This window comes from Olea europaea, unplaced genomic scaffold (genome assembly GCF_002742605.1).
Source record: "Olea europaea var. sylvestris unplaced genomic scaffold, O_europaea_v1 scaffold1016, whole genome shotgun sequence".
Taxonomy (NCBI): Eukaryota; Viridiplantae; Streptophyta; class Magnoliopsida; order Lamiales; family Oleaceae; genus Olea; species Olea europaea.
Window position 1 is genome coordinate 84,981 of NW_019227483.1, and position 22,045 is coordinate 107,025.

The 22,045-nt window shown below is 35.1% G+C and overlaps 1 protein-coding gene across 2 annotated transcripts; it reads left to right on the top strand.

The window, feature by feature from the left end:
- Positions 1 to 833: 833 nt before the first annotated feature.
- On the top strand, positions 834 to 17,055 carry LOC111372602 (CSC1-like protein HYP1). Of its 2 annotated transcripts, XM_022994972.1 has the most exons (11): positions 838 to 1,099; positions 1,498 to 1,895; positions 2,700 to 2,852; positions 3,091 to 3,154; positions 3,257 to 3,466; positions 4,647 to 4,835; positions 6,858 to 7,156; positions 7,360 to 7,636; positions 9,002 to 9,280; positions 16,346 to 16,579; positions 16,710 to 17,055. In XM_022994972.1, exons 2-11 carry the CDS (start codon positions 1,615 to 1,617, stop codon positions 16,869 to 16,871), a joined length of 2,148 nt encoding a protein of 715 aa, XP_022850740.1. In that variant the 5' UTR covers positions 838 to 1,099; positions 1,498 to 1,614; the 3' UTR covers positions 16,872 to 17,055. The 2 variants fall into 2 exon arrangements, with proteins under 2 accessions (XP_022850741.1, XP_022850740.1); XM_022994973.1 differs by lacking the exon at positions 9,002 to 9,280 and having other exon boundaries at positions 834 to 1,099.
- Positions 17,056 to 22,045: the final 4,990 nt, after the last annotated feature.

Genomic DNA, 22,045 nt, shown 5'->3' on the forward strand with positions numbered 1-22,045 from the left:
ATGTCAACTACCTCAAGCGTAATTGGTGCAGTTTATCCATTCTTATTGGTATGAGCACCTTTATATCCTCTCCTCTCAATTGATTGAAAATAGTTAATCAGTTAAATGTAGTGGGTATGATTCTCACATGCATTGATAAAAATTACGAGGCCAATAAAACACAATTAAGTTTGATCAAATTATAAGTTTTGGAAGGAGCGATGTACTAAAGTATGAAAAATGTATTATAATGCATTTCGAAAAGTTCTCAATAAATCTTTCGAACTGTCGTTGAATTCATAGACAAACAAGAGATAACTTGACGAACTGAAACATCTTAATAGCCAGAGAAAGAGAAAGTAAAAGCAATTCCCATAGTAACAACGAACAAAATGGGAGCAGCCTAAATTGTGAAAATAGAATTGTAGGAGAGCAATACAAGCATCGTGCGGTTAGGCGAAACAACACAAACATTGCACCATAGATGGCGAAAATTCTGACAAGAGTAGTATAGAGCACGTGGAATCCCACGTGAATTAGCAAAGATTACCTTGCAAGACAAATAATCTTGAGTGATCGATAGCAAAGTAGTACCGTGAGAAAAGGAAGAAAAGAATCCACACATCATTCCTCGTCTCTAAATACCTAAGTATCCACCTCAAGCCTTTCTTCGTTTGAGCCTCGCATTTCTAAAATTATGACATCCTAACGTGCCATTAAAATGATGGATCGGTAATTAAGTGTGCGTTCGAAAATTGATCATTTTATATTATAAATTTATTAAATATATTTTTTATTTACAATATATAGAACTCAATGAAATTATTCATTATTATCCCCAAATTTCGTTGTCCAATGCCTTACCACTGCTCCTCAGACATGTACTAATTCGCAGAATTATCTTACCAACCTTTGCGTGGGTACGTGAAACTCCAATTCCACGCTTTTGGTTTAAAATGAAGAGATCATTTCAAGATCCAAAAGTGCGACAATTTCCCTATTCAAGCTTGGAAACAAACGACTTCCTCAAGACAGCGAGATTCCACGTTCAGGAGCGAATCCAATGTGAACAATAACAGAGAGTGTAACGATCAACTGCTACTTTATCGTCTTGGCCAAGGTTTAATTCAATTTTCCACAAATTATTTTTCTTCAGTTAGTGTTTTAAATCTTAATTCCTCTTCCCGCAAAGTAATACTGATAGTTTATTTGTGTTACATCTCTGGTGATATGTACTGCCGCATTTTTTATTGTTAATTTTTTCTTTGATTTCACGAAACCCAAGTTTTGACTAATTTGGCGGTGGTAATAATACGTGTTTTATATATTCTATGAGAATTGCTGGGTTGGATATGAAAGCCACCCGAGAATACTGAAGAAGGAAAGCATACTGATATTGCTGATTTTTTAGTCTCTCTTTCTCTTTTTAATTTATGGACCGAGCAACTTTATATTTTCTTTCTAATTTTTTATGGATTTTTTTATGCTTTTGATGCTAGTTTTAATATTTTTTTGCAGCTGATGCTTGATTGTATTATTAATTTTGAAAGTCGGTTTTTCCTCCGAATGGACATTTGAGTTGATGGTACTTGTGGAAGTTTAGAACTTTAAGAGGTTTTTTGAGATTCTGGAGGAATGATTCTATCTGCGCTTTTAACTTCAGTGGGAATCAATGTTGCCCTCTGCTTGCTCTTTTTGATTCTGTATTCTATACTGAAGAGAAAGCAAAGTTATGCCAATATTTACTTACCGCGCTTGGTTTCTGAGGGGAAATCCCAACTGGGAGATGAGTATAGCTTTGAAAGAATATTGCCCTCTGTCAATTGGGTGAAAAGGGCATGGCAGCCCTCAGAAGAGGAACTTTTGGCAAATTCAGGATTTGACGCTGTAGTCTTTATGCGCATTATTACCTTCGGGTTAGTAAAAAATAAATTTTTTCTTTCGAATCTGTCATTAATTATGTGAAAATATGAATATTTGTGCCTACAGACCTTTTGATTGCTGATGAATGAGTGCATAACTTTGGAATCATAATTTGACCTTTTATTGGTAAACAGACTTGTTCAAGTAGTCCCTTAGAAGAAAAAAGGAATGAAAAATACCAACATTAATAATGCAGGTCAAGTTTTTTAATAGCTGGAGAAAGATTTAGCCCACTTGCACACATATTTCGTAAATTGAACATTTCAAGTGTAATTGGCCATGGTATCCCTTTGAATCATATAATATGGTTTGGAAAACACCGAAGAAAACCTTTTCCCTTTTTTGATTTTGAAAGAAAAAATGAAGCATATTCTTTTGCATAGAATACGTTTCTTAATTTACATATCCTTTTCTATTTATTTATCATGATATTCAACTGTTTAAAAAAAATTGATTTGACTTTTGCTCTGTTATAAAAGAAAATGTGAAGAATATTAGTTTCCGCTGTATTCTTCTATCCATTATGAGACTCAAGATCTAAATGGAGTCTTAGGATTTTAGTGTATTTGGTTATGCATGGTAGTATTTAGCCATATGCAAACTGGTTAAATTGACCACTTCCTAGAATGCCTCAAGTCAAGATCCACAAGCACAATTCGTGGATTATGCCCCATTTCTATTAAGTGATTATTTTCCATGATGTTGTGACAAGTTTCAACTCTTTTGCATTTTCTTATTTTCTGTATCATACATTATCTAGCCTACCGTGCATTATTTTTTTCCCCTTGTTTTTGCAGTTTGAGAGTATTTGGAGTTGCTGCTATAATCGGGATTTGCGTCCTTGTTCCATTCAATTATATGGGGAATCAGCTAAATATGGACTTTACAGACTTGCCAAACAAGTCTCTGGAGTCATTCAGCATCTCGAATGTTGATGATGGGTCAAACAGGTGACAACTATATGGCATAATAAACTCAAATTTTGTTTTCTGGTAATGAACTAATGTCATTAGTTACATCCAAGGTTACCTCTAAGGATGGCAACCATGTTATGGACCTTTTTTCGTTGTTCCATGCTAGCCTATTTCCTTCACATGATTATAATGGATCCACTCAATCTTTGCATCTTCCTACTTAGGTTAAGAACTGACAATCCTTTTTTTCTTTCTTTCTTTTTTTTCCTCAAAGGTTATGGATACACTTCTGTGCTGTTTATGTTTTCACTGCAGTAGTCTGCTATTATCTTTACTCTGTAAGTATATTATGCGTGCCTATCCTTTTTCCTGCTTTATTTATTTACACTCTTGTGAAGTTAGGAAAACTAACCTGTTGGTGAGTTACTGTTTATCTGCAGGAGTACGATTACATTTCATGTAAAAGGATTGGTTATTTCTATTCATCAAAACCTCAGCCGCATCAGTTCACTGTTTTAGTTAGAAGTATACCCAAGTCTTCGGGGAGTAGCTTCAGTGATCGTGTTGAGAGCTTTTTCACCGAATATTATGGTTCTACTTATCTTTCCCATTCCATGGTTCGTCGGACAAGCAAACTAAAAGGGCTCATTGTAAGCATTACATGAAGTTAACATATTAATAAAAAATGTTCTGGAAGATGATAGGTTTAATGTTCTTCCTTTTTTTAAATTTTTTTTCTCTATTTGCTTGCACTAAATTTATATTTTCCACACATTTGTTTATTTGGAAGACAAATGATACTTTCTTGGTGGACAAAATCTCTGTGGCATAGCTGTTTCCATATTAATTGCAGTCTGTGGCAGCCAATTTTTTTATATTAAAATTTAGAGTGTAAAAGAACACAGTTACACTATTGATGCCATAAAATTTATATGGTTCTTGCGCCTTGAAACTTGTATAGGAAAGCGGTATTGGGAATGATGAGATCAAACACAAGGCTGTCATCTATATATTGTTGTTCAAGACTTCAGTACAAAGTTTTCTTGCACCCAACTAGTTTCATCACAGGCATCATCAAGATGTTCAAAGAGCAACCCAAAACATTAAGAGTTAATCAATAGAGTTAGGCCAATCAACAGTGATATTTATGAGAAGTAATAAAAATTACGTAATATTTGGGATGTTTTTCACTTGAGCCTCTATTTATCTTCATATTGCATCTGTTTACTTGCTTTATCCCTTGAGCTGCTTGTGAATCACAATGCATATGTACATGTTAACCTGTAGAATTAAGGCCTTCCAAATTGCTTAATTTTGAAGATATAGAAAGTTTAGGATGCACTTGAGTGGTATGGTAGCTGAATCATTATCATGCATAATGGTCAAAGCTATTGTTATGACTATATGAAAATTTTTAATGGATCATAAATTCATTTTCCAGATTGAAAGCTAATCTTGGAAAGACATTAAATGATGTGCTATGGTGTCTGTTTTGTATATTTCTGAAATCAATTGTTCAAAGTGCTTTCATGCAAAACAGCAGACTAAAAATATTTCTTTTGAAATTCACCCTGTGGAAGTACTTCATTCAGACATTTGAGACTTTTTGAAGGACTATGTAACTTTCTTCTTCTTAATTGACAAGATGGAATGAATATTAAACTTCCTTTAATAATTATTTATGTGCACTGCAGATTTTTGTTCCTATGTTGAATAGTCTCGTCCTGGTTTAGACGCCAGACTTCAGATTTTGCTTAAATTCTGTGATCATAGTAGTCAGTATTTTTTATTGCATTTGACTTCTGATATGTGTTATGCTATTCCTTCTAGAATAATGCAGATAAGTTGTATAGAAGGCTTGTTCATTTGAAATCTAAAAATGATACTCAACAAAGATTTGGTCGAGCTAGTTTTATGGGACTTTTTGGGAAGAGAGTTGATCGTCTTGATAGCTATGAGAAGAAGCTAGAAGATATGGAAGACAATGTGAGGACAGAACGATCTACAATTGCAGGAAAGGTAATTATGAATATGATGCAATTATGTTAATGATTGCATTTTACTAAGCTAAAAATGCTAACTATTCAAATATACGACTAATCAAATTCCATGGGTCTGGGAATCCATTAACAGCAAATTTCCTTCAGTGAAATTTACTTTCGCCATGCTGCTACTGAAGCAGGGTTAAAGATATCTATCAAACCTAGCCTGCTTGCCAAGGAATGAAAAGCTTGCTTTGGTAGTCCCTAATTAAGTATGCCTTTGGCTTTCAAGTGTTTCTTGAAGAGAGAAATGGGGCATATATCAAACCATTCTCTTACTTCTCCTTCATGCAGTGCCAATCAGTCTCTATGATTTTCTTCAATGGGATCATGCACAATAATAATAGCTGCTTTATAACTCTGTGGAGCTTCAAAGGATCATCAGTAGACACCTTTAATCTGATAATCAAGATCTAAGCCTCATAACTCTCATATTCCTTGTCTCATAATCCTGCATTTTGCTTTTGCACTAGATCTGGCAACCACCTATGGGATCACAATACCAGAGTTGATTTTTTGTCAATATATGCCAGCCCAGTCTACATCACAATTTGCTTCCACACTTAGGTGATTATTCTTGGAGAACATAGAACCCTTACCTGGAGTACTTTTTTACATATCTCAAAATCTTCATTACTGCATCCATATGCTCTTCACTAGGAGATTGCGTAAAATAACTAATGACACTGCAAAGGCTGGTGTGGTGTGAGAAAAATGAATTGGCTTGCCCACTAGCTTTTGACATTATTCCTTGTCAACTATCTTCTTTTCTAATGTTGCCCCAAGTTTGTTGTGAATCTTTTTAGTTGATATCTTTCCATTTTTCAGTGCTCAGCCTCAACTTGAGTCCTACTGACGTAGAACGTAACAATTTGATAATGAATAATTGAAGAGAAGGAAAGAGAAAGAAAGGGGTTTCAAGAAGAAGAATTTAGAGCAAGAGAAAATCAATTTATTTCTTATATTCAAAGGTACTTATTACAATGAATAAGCACTTGTTAGTGGACAAATAAGCTAAAATCAAAAGAACTTCTAATAAACTATAACTTTATCTAAATATGCAAAACTAATATAATCCAATTTAAAGAAACATAATCCTATCTAAATTCTATATCTATCATATCTTCGTTTCTCATCACCCACATCCAAGATTATCCGAAGTCTTACTTTCTTTATCCTAGTTTTGAGTTGATGGGCTTTCGGTTGATTGAGAAGGGTATCTTGTGGCCTCCGGAAGTCGCATACCACATCCGTTTGAATAAGAACAAATTGCTCTCTTTCATCCCTAGGAAGGGATAGGTTCATAATCCACCAGAAACTCTTTGGCTCTGATACCACATTAAAACTTGTTTTTGCCTTGCTCCCTTTCTTAGTATTATCAAAGCCTCAAACTACAATAGATAACTGTGCAAGAAAAAAGCGGCTAAAAGTGGCTAAAAATGGTAACTGTACAAATTTACCCAATCAAAATTCCGTATATATCAAAATCAAATCCTATGGATTCAGGAATCAAATCTCAGAACTAAGTGTGCCTCTTGACTTATGAGTCATCAAATAATCATTTGCCTGCGTCGAGAATGTTGCTTGAATTCTGAAAATTTCAAACTATGGCTCTATAAACTAAACGATGCTAAATCCGTAGTACTTTTGCCCCAGTGATAGAAGTTTGATGATAAAAAATCACATGCTGACATCTAGGATTTTAGTACACCAAAAGCTTTTGAGCCACGCAATTTTCTGTTCTGTATAGGTTTTCTTGAAATTATGATTGAGTATGTTAATAACTAAGAGTTTACTTGAATTATATTCTTTTATAGTTCTTGCTCAACTATATTGGTTTTTCAAAGTCAGCTAACTCTATTACGGTAAAGAGATCTCACTTGCAAGCATTCTTCTTCATGGTGCCTGGTCTTATGGATGTTCTCAATTCATATTTATCTTTCCAAATTATGTTTTTGGACAGCGTCTCATAGCCTATTATATTTCTGTCTTTTCATAGGAAGTTCCAGCCGCTTTTGTGTCCTTTAAGTCTCGCTTTAGTGCAGCAATAGCTTCGCACATTCAACAAGGGGTGAAACCTACAGAATGGATTACCGAGCCAGCTCCTGATCCAAAGGATGTCTATTGGCCCTTCTTTTCCGCATCATTTTTAAAAAAATGGATGTGCAACATTGCAGTTATTGTTGCATGTGTTCTTATTACTATTCTATTCCTTATACCTGTTATCATAGTGCAAGGTCTTACTCATTTGGAACAGCTGGAGATCTGGTTCCCTTTTCTTAAAGGCATACTTAATATGTAAGATTTTGTGTTTCAGTTTTTGTTCTAGTACTTCTTTGTTCTGAAAATAATATAAAAAAATTTGACTTGCATTCCTATGTGAGTCTGTTCACATACACATATATATATGTATTTAAGTTTCAAATTTATGCGATGTCCACGCATTGTGATGTAACGAGGACATCTGATCTCATAGTAATATAAGTTCTTTGTGCGTGCAGAAAAATTATCAGCCAAGTAATTACAGGATATCTTCCTAGTCTCATTCTTGAGATGTTTTTATCTTTTGTGCCACCTGTCATGGTTGTGTTATCCTCCATACAAGGGTATATTGCCCTCAGTCAGATTGAGAAAAGTGCATGTATTAAAGTTCTGTGGTTCTTCATATGGAACATCTTCTTTGCAAATGTACTTTCAGGATCAGCTCTCTACCGGGTTGAATTCTTTCTTGAGCCCAAAAGAATTCCTGAAATATTAGCTGTAGCTGTTCCTGGACAGGTATATGCATTCAACAATGACTACTAAAACATGATTGAGGAATAATTTTTTAGCTTATATGATGCCTGCAATTTTCAACTCATATAATGTATCTGGTCTTAAAATCAATTAAAGTGAAAGGAAATTGAGTCTTTGGGTTACCATATTGATTAAGTACACTTCTGAAGCGCAATTTTACGAGCTGAGTCACATCTATGTAGATGTCTTCTCTCAAGGTCATTAGTAACTGGCCTATCATTGTTAAGCTTTGACTTAAAGTAGACTTTTACAGTTTCTGTTGAAAATAAGAATCATTGAGGTACTAAGGCAAAGAAACTTGATAATCATCCTGGCCTTGATCATTGCTCTATGTGAAGAACATGCCATTAAAATGTATGGTATAGAAGTAGATTTAATATTGTAGTATTTTTATATATGCACAATTTTGATTTCAGTTTTAGAATGAGTATTTGAGTAATTTAGAAAAGCATCAAATAACTTTGACTTGTAAGCTTGATTGGGAAGATTGAATTACTTTTTGTGGCTTCTTATAGAAACAGAGGACTAACTATTATGCCAAAAATAATTTAAGAAAGTAGAGAAAAAAAACTGGCCTTTGGGGCGTAAGAAAGATCAGTAATGGATTCTTAAGTGCAGATTCTATTTTCCAATTTCCTGATGAATCAGAGAAGAGTAACTATGTATAAAACATCTGTGGATAATACAATAAATTGTGAGATTCTATAATAAATATTTCTGGTATTATGAAGCGCTTCTGTGTTTGTAAACTGCTTTGAGCACATGCAATGATTTTTAATGTGTGCTTCTTTCTAGAATACTATTGAAAATATTGCTGGGCATGTTTACTGTGATTGGCGAATGATGATAAATATGGTGGTGGTCACTTGTGCTATGCTTTTAGAGACCGTTACTTGTACAGTCACCTTTCCACCACGTTGTTATTTGATACGCAGTAAATTTTTACTTGTATGAAGCTTTATTCGATTGCTGGCTTTTGTCTTGTCAATGACATGATGACACCTCTCAAGTTCTAAATTCAATCAACAACTTGAAGTTCAGTTTCGAAACACCATATCCACTATATATATATATTATTTGCATTCCCTATCTCTTGAATAACTTTTAACTATGTTTAAAAAATTTATCTTGCCGGTTTGGACCCCTAGGTTCATTACAAAGGATTGTCATTAAGAAAGAAATGAGTGATATAATTACTTTGTTGTTATTTTTTTGATACTATTATTTTATTATTATTGTTTTATGGTAGTTAAAATGTGACTCTAGGAAGGTTGGTATTTTAGTATTGAATACTAACTCATTTGCATGCATTTTTTTGAGAAACTAATTATGCTGTTTTTGTCGTAGGCATCATTCTTCATTGCATATGTTGTAACATCAGGATGGACCAAAACCGTATCTAAAGAACTTTTTCAGCCGAAGTCAGCTGTGTGGATTTCCCTAAAAAGTATATTTTGTTGGAGTTCTGATGAGGAATTTGAGGTTCCTTCAATTCCCTACCACAGTGAAATTCCCAGGATTCTCTTTTTCAGCCTTCTTGGTGTAACATACTTCTTCCTCGCACCCCTAATTTTGCCGTTTCTATTGGGTTACTATTGCCTGTGTTACATCATCTATCGTAACCTGGTTAGTAGATCATATTTCTTTTTGTTCTTTCAGACTTTAAACTATATCACCTTGTATCTGCATGAATAGGTCGAGAGAAAATGATTTACTACTGCCCCTCTGTGTCACTTAATCTATGATACAGCAAGTGCATTTTAGCTTTTGAAAGATGTCGGTGTTGAAAAATAAGTTCAAGAAAACGTAAAATTACAATAAAATTGCAAGAGCTAGAGTGATTTTGGACTGGAATCACACAAGAGGAACAAGAAAAGGCAAATTCTCTCTGCAGGGGAAGGACCCTTGGCATGTGCCCCTAGACCTTTATACATAGCTTTAGTGCTCTTTCCCAAGTTCAGCTTTGTCTAGGAAACCATTTTGGCCTTTTGCAGCAGGAGTTACTGAACTTTCATTATTAGTGCAATTAGGTCGAAGACTTTTAAGAAGCTACCTGAGGAACCTGATTGGACCTACCTTTATAATTCAAACTTCAATAATTGAACTACAATCAAGTTGATTGAGACCGTACAAAATAATTATTAGTTTTCGCTCACTCCACTAAAAGCAAGAATCTAAGTTGTTAAATTATATAATATAAAGTCACAAAAGCTTGATTTGTCAGCTTTATATCTTATCCTTGTAGGCCGCTGAATAATTAGATCTAGGCTAAATCGACTGTTTTGCCTTGCTAATTATTTTTCTCACTTAAGTTCATTTTCTTTAACAATTTCTTCATGATACAACTACGGAATAATTTTTTTGTCATCGCCAAATACTGAGCAAGCCACATCCAGTTCACAAATAGCAATTACTACCCAGAGAGGATTTAATCAATCCATAATGCAGTCAGTATATATTAATTTATGTTAAAAATTAATCTACACATACTAGTCATGTCCAATACACTTCGGAGTGATTCTATGATTTTGCTTAGAGGGGTTGTTTTGTGGTATCCAACAGTGGAAGGAGGAGAAGAGTGCAGGGATGGCAGGTTGGTGTGGGATATGTTAATTTGGTTGTTGGAGGTGGCTTTTGACGAGAGTTTGGAGCGTTGGCAAAGGACTTTGTGCTAGGGATTTGGAGAAGTGAAGATTGGATGAACGGCCGACGAGAGAGAGTGGTCGGAGCTGTTGGAGTAGTCAACAACAGTGGCAGATGGCAGCAGGCAACAGCTTTAAGATAGGGTTTTGTTGGAGACAACCAAAATTGGAGGCTGACTGGGTCGGGTCATTGAGTTTAGGTTGGGCTCATATCTTGGTTTGGTTTATGTGAGCTGTTTTATTAGGCTGTTTTTGTTGGGGTTCAGTTGGTGATGCAATATTAAAAAGATATTATGATATTTAGTTTCCAATTTTGATATTTATTCTAGGAAACATAATAAGTGTTTTGTTTTGTGTTGTAATAAATCAACTTTTGAATGAATAAAATTTGATATTTTCTCTCTTATTTCCCTCTTCCTCTTCCCCCTCTCCTCCTCTCCTTTCCCCTTCCTTTCTAATGAGGATATCAGACGACGTTTACTTATTTTATTTAAGGTTTATTTATTTTCTTGGACTATTAATTAAATTTGGACTTGTATGGGCTCGGGCTCAAGCTCGTTAGGGTTGCTTTACTATTTAAACCTAATTTGCATTGTAATTTTCAGTTGATGATGAATGAATAATTATTTTGGTGGCTTATGGCGCATCTCTCCCCTTCTTCTATTGAATTCTTCTTCTATCCCCTCCCTTAATTCCCCATTCTTTCTGAATCTTTCTTCTGTTTCTATTAATCATCCTATTGGTACTATATCAAATTTGGTATCAGAGCCTAAACTTGGGTAATCTCTCATCTCCAATTCACGTTACTGTTCACAGACGGAAATTTCAGTTTAGGTTTTTTCTGCAATTTCAGTTCACACTCCAGCCACCCAAAAAAAAAAATCGTGTTACTGTTCACGGGTACTATTTACACCCGAAAATTCATTTTTTTTTGTATTATCAGCTTAAAAAAAAAAGGGTTACTGTTCACACCCAAAAAAAAAAAAATCTCATTTTTTTCCTGCTGCTGCTGTTGCTCATAAATTAAAAAAAAAATAATTGTGGTGGTGTTCCACAAATCCCAAACCCTAGCATTCAAGCCTACTTAGCCCTTCAGTCCATATATTCCATCTCTATAACTTACTCCATTCATTTTTTTATCAAAACACTTATGGCCCAAATTACTCCCAAAACCCACTAAACGCACAACCCATCTCTCATCATCTATTTAGCCAATCCACTTGCTTTTCAGCCCAATAAACACTAAATCCAACCCACTTATCACATATTATCACAATCGGCCCAACACCATTCAACCCATGATCAGTAAGCTCGATTATAACCAATCCATTAACATCAAATACCCAACAGTTCCACCCGATTTCTCTCCCATAACCACTCTCTTGCCCTTGCCGTTGCCGCCTCTAATCACCATCACGCCACCACTTCATTATCTATTGTACCCAGGCATCCAGAGCACTACCGCTTCATCGCCATAGGCCACCACCACCAACCCAAGATCATACACTTCCACCACAATTACCACACTCATATATTTTCTCGTCCATTTCAACAATCTAAAAGCCACAGTCACTACACATAGTTTTATGTCCACACCAGAACCAGCACAAGTTACAGTCTACAGGGACTAAAATCATTGGATACGAAGGAAAGAACAGAAGCATAGTTGGGGCTCATAAGTTGACAATTCAGATCAAGCGGCATACAAATAATCAAAACTAAACAACAGGGAGTCCTTGATCTCTATTTAGTATTGGTTTATACTACTGCTTCATTTTTAAAATTGCATAAATTAAAATCTTGTGCTGCTGTTATTGTGATAATTTTAGCCTTAAACCTCACTTGATCAAAACCATTAATCGAATTAACACCAGTGACCGAATTGACTTCCATTGTTCCCCACTTAAATTGATTGGAGAATTTGACTAGTGTTGACCCTTGCTTTGCCATTTTACATGTACTAGCAGCATTAGCTTGTTTTGGATTTAATTAATCCCAATATTTAAAATTAAATTAAAAAAAATGGTACAAGTTATTTTTCATTGCTTGCACGTATTGTTCACTGATCTCATCATAGCACGTCATTTAGCTAGTATTACATTACATGTAGTTGCATAGTAGTCGTCTTGTCATCTCTATTTCCAATACATTGACCATGGATCCATCCCAATTTGATGCACTCACTAGACAATTAGCACAACTTGCCACTAGCCTATCGACTGTCCAATCAGATATAATTGCTACTCGTGAGGAGAAAAAGAATCTAGCTGCTAAGTTGAGCAATTTTAAGCGAACTCCTCGTTTAACTGACACTAATTCTGAAGCGTCTCATAATAGACAATATCATCGTGAACAAAGTGATCAAAAATATTTTCGACGCGATCGTAGGAATAGAGATCAGATTCGTAAGCGAGAACGAGATAATTTTGAAATTCTTACTTAATGGAATGCCCTCAAACAAGGAAATCAATTAGTGACTAAGTATATCGCGCAATTTGATGAATTTCGAACCAAATGTCATTTAATTGAGGATGAAAGCATGACTTTGAGTAGGTTTAGCCAAGGTCTGAGGTATGATCTTAAGCGCGAGCTTTTCCTTCAAGGTGTCACTACTTTTGATCACGCTTACTTTTTAGCTCGAGATTATGAGTTGATTATTAGTACTCCATATGAAAAGCGTGGTCATCGTCGTTCACCTATCTCATTAGCGTCGCCTCATCATAAGTCTATCATAAAACCTTCTCCGTCTAATGTTCCTCCTATTTGGAAAAATAATTGTAAAGGTCGTGATAGTCCAAGATCTTCTTCTTCATGTAGAACACGTAATGGCAATCATCTTTCGGTTTCATTGGCTCCACTTCCTCCTGTTAAGTCCCTTCTAGGACCTCCCCCGTCTAATGTTCCTCCAATTTTGGAAAATAAGGGTATAATTTGTGAAACTCCAAAGACTTCTCAATTGTTATACATCAGCTGTAAGGATCATGGCCACATCTCTTTCAAATGTCCTAACCGAGCCTTAGTCGTAGAAGAACGAAAAAATGCAATAGAAGAGTTGTTAGAAGATCTAGCATATGACCCTAAACTTGAAGATTTTGATGATTATAGTGAGGACACTTAAGTGGAATCCCGACCCTTCCAGAGACTTTAGAAACTATACCCCTTGTTTCCGACAACTCTCGATCACTTGTTATATGTCATACCCTTACCCAACTCAAAAAGTTTGATGATTTCACTAGTCACCCTTGGAGAATCCAGTTGCTTGTTCTTAGTACTAAATCGAAATTCTCCATTACTGACCAACCTCAAACTGATGGTCAAAACGAAATTCCTAATCGAAGTCTTGGCAATTTATTACAGTCTCTAGTCCAGAAAAATCTTGAGAATTGGGACTCGATCCCCCCAACTGTTCACATCGCATATAACAATTCTATGAATCGGTCTCTAGGTCTAAATCCATTTGAAGTTGTTCATAGTTATAAGTCTAGGCGATCATTAGATCTTTTTCCCATGTCCCCGCATGCTAGTGTGTTGTTGTCAGCTGAAGCATTTGTATATCATCTTCATGACTTGCATATTGAGATCAATAAACAACATGACGCAAGTAATGCATTATATAAATTTCAAACTGATTCGCATAAACGATATTTTGAATTTAATATTGGAGATTATGTTATATTGCAAGCTTGTAGTGCTGGTCCTTTAAAAATTTTAAAGCATGTTGGTTCAAATGCACATGTCATTGCCCTTTCATCACATTTGAGCCACCACTCTACTTTAAATATTGAGGACTTCATTACTTACAAATACCGTATTACTTCCTTTGATGATCCATTGCTACCTAACTTTGTGGACCCCCAATTTGACTGTATTGATATTTCTACTTTAATACCATCTATCAAAGAACACAAAGATAAAATTGATGTTATTTTATATGAACGTGTTGTATTGACCAATGATGACAAAATTCAGTACTTCCTTGTTTGTTGGGTAGATCGACGTACTTCTTATGCTCCTCATTATGTACAATCATGTGAAAATGTTGAAGATGAGGTGCATAAGTATTGGTTATTTGAAGTCCAGTATCAGTACTTGGTTAGAATGAAAGATCGGCCCCCTTGGTCAGATCATATTCTTGGGAATAAGCTACAGTTTTCAGTACTATCAATTATGGAATTTCGTTACTTGGTTCGTCAGAAAGATCGTCTCCCGTGGCTTGACTTGAAGCATTTGGAGTATCAGATTGACTGCAGCCTATACTATCTATCAACTCGATAGGGTCGAGTTTTTCTCCTACCCTGGGAGAGTTGATGAGGATATCGGACGACGTTTACTTATTTTATTTAAGCTTTATTTATTTTCTTGGACTATTATTTAAATTTGGACTTGTATAAGCTCGAGCCCAAGCTCGTTAGGGTTGCTTTACTATTTAAACCTATTTTGCATTGTAATTTTCAGTTGATGATGAATGAATAATTATTTTGGTGGCTTACGGCGCATATCTCCCCTTCTTCTATTAAATTCTTCTTCTATCCCCTCCCTTAATTCCCCATTCTTTCTGAATCTTTCTTCTATTTCTATTAATCATCCTATTGGTGCTGCATCACTTTCTCTTCTTCTTTACCTTATCCCCTTCTCCTATAATTCTCACGTAACATCCGGCATCAGTTGGATTTCTGCGGTTTGTTTACTGGGCCGTGGATTAGGTGTATGGATTGGGTTGATGGGTGAATGGGCTTGAGTATGTAGGAAAAGGTCTTGGTTATAGAGGATTAGGCTAGGGTTATCAGGCTATAGATTATATTTGGCGGATTGGTTGAGGTGGGTATGTTATTGGGTTGGGCCTGGATATGTAATGGTTTACGGATTGCGCTGGGGCTTGCTTGATTGTGATAGTTAGTTTGGGTAGTGGGCGTGTGAGGCTTGTATGATTTAGGCCCCTTTTTTTTTTTTTGGTAATGGATCATTTTGACTGGGATAATTGAACAGTAGTCCATCGAGCTAATATCATCTCTTTATTATTATTAGTATTTAAATTTTTTGGAAACTAAAAGACATCAACTGAACTAACCAACAGATGAATACGCTGCTACATTTTTTTCAGATTTTTTTTACACCTTTTCTGTCACTAAGTAAAAAGACGAAAGAACTGCTACTGCTGAGATGAATTCTTCTTATGGGTGTACCGTTCAAATATTGTTGTGTATGAGGTGGTTATAGGGCTTGGATTGGGTGGTGGAAGGTGCCCGGGTGTGTATGGATTGGATAGAAATGGTTGGTTGGTTAAGGTTTGTGAATTTTTGAATTTGAGAAGGTATAGATCAAAGGAGAATGAATTGCTCTGATACCAAATTGACGCAAGAGCGTATGATTTATTATCGTACAAGAAAGAGCCTGGAGAGAGGAATAATTGAGAGCAAAGAAGATATCAATTTTATTTATTTAATCAGGGATTTTATATTATGATGAATAAGCCATGTATTTATAGAGCTACCAATCTAGAATTATAAGAACTTCTAAAAAACTAAAAAATTATTGAAATACTTTTACTAATCTAATCAATTTTAAATAGATTTATTATAAATTAAATTCTACTTTGCAATCATATTCTAAATCTAACTGTATCCTTGTCTCTATCTTGATCTCCCTCAGCTAATTAAAAGACATAAAGTAGGCTTTGGACTTCTGCCTCTATATGTTTTAAGAGTTTCTTGCCTAAGTCTTCCCTTTCATTTCTTTCTTTTTTAGGCCAATATATAATAGTTGTTTGCGTTAGGATTAATTGGTTTACAGTTTACTCTTATGAGAGAGTGATTGATTTACAATCCTTGTAAAACATCTCATTCTCCCTTAATTGTAGATATTTTAATGGCATTTACGTACTTTAAATTTGAATTATCATTCATGAATGGAAAAGTAGGTGAGCATTTGTTGGCAATATCATAAACTAATATGTATTCTTCTGTAGACTCTTGATTTTGAGAATCAAAGTAGGTTCTTCGAAAACCCGTTCCATTGGCAATTGATTTTTCTCTTTTATGTCCTGGCGCAGCTGTTAAACGTTTATGCACCCAAGTTTGAAACTGGTGGAAAGTTTTGGCCTGTAGTACATGATTCAACAATATTTTCCTTGATACTGATGCATGTTATTGCCATTGGAATATTTGGTCTGAAGAAAGTTCCTCTCGCTTCCAGCTTAACGATTCCTCTCCCGATTCTCACTCTCGTATTCAACAGTTATTGTCAGAGGAGGTTCTTACCCATGTTCAAGTCTTATCCTGCTGAGGTAATTTGTCCATTATACGGGCCTGATGAATTTCAGTTTTTGGTATTCCTGTAGTGTATCTGTTAACTTGATTGAATTTTCCGAGTTTATGGTCTATCAACTTCGTTAACTATCTGTCGTTGTTGTGCAGTGCTTAATAAATAAAGATCGACACGATCAGAGAGATCCGACTATAGCTTCTTTTTATGATAAACTTGCGACTGCATATCAAGATCCAGCCATGAATTCAGTCAGATATTCTGGAAACAGTGACAGGATCAACTCCCCTCTTCTTCATTCTGTTGAAAATTGAAAGTTAACAGCATCATGCTACGCATAGTTTTAAAAAAAATTAGAGTGGGTGTGACTGTCAAATCATCACTTTCAAACGGTTTTGCTGTTGTTGGGAAAGTGAGTTCCCATGTCTGTCTTCCATTTCTGTCTGAAGCATTGTAAATGTATTATCTTTTAGTTGGATTTACTTTCTATAAGCATCATTCTTGTTTTTTTCAAAAACCCACATAAAATTAATAATACGCACGAACTGATAGGGCAACAACAGGAAGAAATACTATCAGAAGCTTGCTCTAAGGATTGGTGTTTTTCGGGCTCAGTTGTATGTTACCTTTCGCTACCAATATATTCATTTCGGTTGCTTTTCAATCTCATTCACAGAGGACAAGATAACGATTTGTAATCAGAAAAACAACGAAAGTAGGCAAGAGAAGAGACCGCAAAAAATACAAAGAGAAGTCACCGGTTTTTCTTTCTCAATGGTAGCTGATTTTCACGAAGAAGGGAAGCCACTTTTTTCTTCACTTTTCACACAAATCATACACTTAAAACTGCTAGGGTTTATATATAGGGTTAGGTTAGATTTTAGTTGGACCAATAATAAGATTAAATGAGCCAAGATTCAAAGTTATGGGTCTAGTAAAGCCTTTGGACTTGGTTGTTGGTAATTACTTGACCATTGGTTGAGGCCTATGAAGTTAAATTTCGACGTTTAATATCATTGTCCGAGATTTATTGAGTGTCAAAAATTCAACAAATCTCCAACTTGATACCCAATAAACCTACAAATAGTAAAAACACATAGTTAGTACTGACATAATCAAGGTAACCAAAATTGGAATTACAGACCTTACCTCGTTTTCGAACCTAAAACACATATCATACCTGCTTTACATTCTCACTAGGGCTAATATCACAAACAAATACCCAAGTAGAAGTAGATAATCACGGTGAACAATCAAGAGCAAATAAACATGCGATGAAAATATAATATAGGATAACACATAAATCTTTTCAAAACACGTTTACACAGAACAAAGATTAACACTAAATTAATCAATCAAATGATCAAAGCAACAAATATATAAATGACCATACGAAAAAATCTCACCACACTTATCCTATGTCATTCCGTGTTGCTTACATCTCGAGAACACATTTCCTCTCACTGCCCACTATACTCACTAGACTGATTACTCAACTCATGTCTAGCTGATAAACCACAATAGATCGTAAAAATCCTTTGGATAATCGTCTATCAACACATCATTTCTCCCAACCTAAGTGAATAATGAGCCTCTACCTAACCGAAGTGATAGAAACGTCTTTCTCACACTCCACCTAATGAGGATCTTTACAAATAAAGGATTTCAACATTTAATCACATCTTCACTGGTGATCCAAACGTCACACTCCACATCCCCGGTACAAACAACCAATGTACCCTTAGGTCTCTTCTATACTCCACTTCACCAGTAGACACACAACACACTTACAGCTAATACATACCAACCTAATATCCATGCAAACAATTACACAACGTAATCAAATTGCTCTTGAGTTCATGCAAATTCAGAAATCAAACACATTGAAATATAACGTATAGTCATGCAACAAAATTAAGCAATCACATATACGCAAAAAGAATTACATGTAGATGTATATGCAATAACTGGGTTTACTCTCAATAAACCAGAATAGGGTCATCACTTGACCCTATAGCCACATTCGTCTCACATCTCATCTTACCCTTTTGTTTATTCTTTTTCTTAGGACAATCCCTAATAAAATGTCCAGCATTACCACAACTATAACACCGTCTACCACTAGACTTGTCCTATTCTTTGCCCATCTTACCATCCTCATCACTCGAATCACTACTATCTTGAGCTCTACCCAAATTTGTTTGCTTAAACTTCATTCTACTCTTCATCACTCGACCCTATAGACACATTTGTCTCACATCTCATCTAATCCTTTTGGTTATTCTTCTTCTTAGTACAGTCCCTAATAAAATGTCTAGCATTACCACAACTATAACAACGTCTACTACTAGTCTTGTCCTATTCTTTGCCTTTCTTACCACTCTCATCACTTGAATCACTACTGTCTTGACCTCTACTCTAATTTGTTTGCTTAAACTTCATTATACTCCTTATCACTCGATAGGGTCATCACTCGACTCTATAGCCACATTCGTCTCACCTCTCATTTTATCCTCCTATTTATCCTTCTTTTTAGGACAGTTCCTAATAAAATGTCTAACATTACCACAATTATACACCGTCTACCACTATACTTCCTATTCTTTGCCCTTCTCACCACACTCATAACTCGAGTCACTACTCGAATCACTATTGTATTGTGCTCTATCCAAATTTATTTGTTTAAACTTCATTGTGCTCCTAATCACATATAACTTACCACTCCTTTATATTCATTTTCAACCTTAATCTCCATCTCCTTACTCTTAAAGGAATCTATGATAATATTGAGTGTTAAGGTATCTCTAATATACTTAATTATATTCTTAACATCTCTATATGAATCAAGCCTTGAGTTAAGTAAGATAATAGCCTTAAATGTCTTAGACACTTTCTCATCACAATTAATGATATGTTGAACAAGTTTGTTAAAAATATCCAGGTTGTTATTAAACTCCTTTGAAGTATCCATTTTAAAACTAAAAAATCTTTCAAGCAAGTGCAGCTTATTAAGAGTAGATTTAAACAAATATAAGTCCTCCAACTTTTTCCAACTTTTCTCAAAATAATGTTAGTTATGTGTAAACTAAGTGTAAGCAAGTTCCTTATATTCTTAAGCAAGTTCCTTTATCCTTCGATTAAATTTGTAAGAAATTTGCATCTGTAACTTTGGAAACTTTTTGTTGAATCAAAATCCCCTTTATCTTTTGTTACCAAATTAAAAAATACAATTTCCCATTAAAAATTTCAATTTCGAAATGTGAAGACATTTTGAGAAAAAAGAACAATCAAAGTGTACAAATAGGTTACTCAAAGTAATCCTAAGACCACAGTATACACCGTTCTAAATTTTCAGTGTTCCGTAAGATTCGCGATAATAGATCAAGGAAATATTCCAACGGATCAAGTCTAGGTGTTCTAACTGAATAATCAACGCAAAATAAAGATACGTTAACAAAAAATTCAAATTCTCACATAATGCAAGCAATTAAACACGGAAGCAATTATTAATTTGCATTTAAATCCAACACTTCAGATAGAGCAAATAATTCCTAAACTTCTAACACAAGTAATGTTACCCCCACACGGTAACCACAATCCTAATGTCACTGTACACAATGACGTGCTAATGTTAAAATTTAAATTGGAATAAGTCAATATATCAGAGCGAACCAATTTGAGTCCGTAAATTATAAATATACGAATTTATCACTTTAAGACCACTACTATTCATCCCAAAGTCTCGAGTAACTGTGACAACCAATTAACCATCATCAAATCTTGAACACGTGAAGAACAATTTGTCTATATTACATTATATAACCTGAAACAAAAAACTAACATCAAAATGTCAGAAAAATTGTCAGGAAAAAACTATTTGAAGAGACCTTTGCTAAAAGACACTGTACACACCCTCACTTGCCACCAACCACTCTGCGCGTGGTCTTCATGTGCCATCAGCCAATCACCCTAGTGCGCCTCTACCTGCACGTCACGCCGATGGTTTCCGTTTTATCAAACACCTTCTGGATTGGCCGAAAATCACGTAAATGGCCTAAGGTTATTGGCTAGTTTTCTAGACAGTTTTGCGATATGAATTCTATTTCGTTTCAGTCGATTCTTTGGACTATTTTTTATCAATTTTTTGTGCCAAATTCACCACCTTGAAGTTCTAATACCAATTGTCGTAGAAGCTTGCTATAAAAATCATCAAATCAGTGTTCTCTGAGCTCAGTTTTATGTTATCTTTCGCTACCAATCAACCAATTCAAACGATTCTAACCCACAACTAGCATATTCACTTCAGTTGTTTCTCAATCTCACCCACAAAGGACAAGATGATGATGAGGATTTGAAACCACAAAGGCAAGAAGAAAAACAACGAAAGAATGCAAGAAAAGAAACCACAAAATAATAAAGTTAAATGGGCCAAATTTCAAAGCTATCCAAGAGGTAGTACGTATGGACCAGGTAGAGCCTTTGGACTTGATTGTTTGTAATTAATTTACCATTAGACGAGGCCTATGAAATTAACTTTTCACATTTAGCATTATTTCCCGGAACTTATTGGATATTAAAACCCAGCAAATACAATCTACCCAACATTGTATAGTGAGGGCAGAAGTAGCAAAGCTGTTAGGTCGTGGGAGCTGGAGATAAAGTGACAAGAACCACATTCGACATTACAAAGAACACCTACAATACTTATAAATATATTAGAGCTTGTTGGCATGGCTTTTGAAAAGTTTGAAGGAGTTTTTAAGACTTAAAAACTGTTGTTGGAACTGTTTAGCTAATTTCATGAAACTGTTTTTTCTAGTTGGAAGAGGTTCTAGAAGAAGTTAATTCAATGTGACTTTTTCTAAAAGCACTTTTAGAATATAGAGCTCTTCCGAAAATTAGTTTTCAAATAAAAACGAATCTTTCTTCAAAAGCTCTTTTACATGAAGCAAAAGCAAACGGCCCTTAGACCAGTAGAAGAAAAAGAAGCATCACACTCCACTATGCTTATCTGCAAGCATAAGCTTCGTCCAAATGGTAACCCTTCTAGGAGAGCTATGGGTTCGGCATTTTCTGGATACAAAAATGCAACAATGTGGGGAATCATTCTCATTGGAATTAATCGTACAAACGTTTCTGAATATCTCAGAATCAGTTTGGTTTGAAACAATTCGTCTGTTTCTTCATTTTACAGCATCATTTTCGCTTCACAACTCTTTTCAGTAACGCATTCTCCCATAAAATAATTTTACACGTAAATAGAAAACTTTTTTTATTTTTAACCGTAAATGCCCAAAAAATCACTATTCCAAAATAATTTTTCTTACACAAATGAGACTCAAAACAAGAGTGGCTTCATAAGACAAGGGAAAATGTGTTGGCCTCCATAAACTTGGTGCCACCATGGAATTCCTTTTTCATCACTCCGTTTGATTCATTGAATAGTTTTTTGAATATTATCTTTCATTCTGTCTTTGCTCTACAGTTG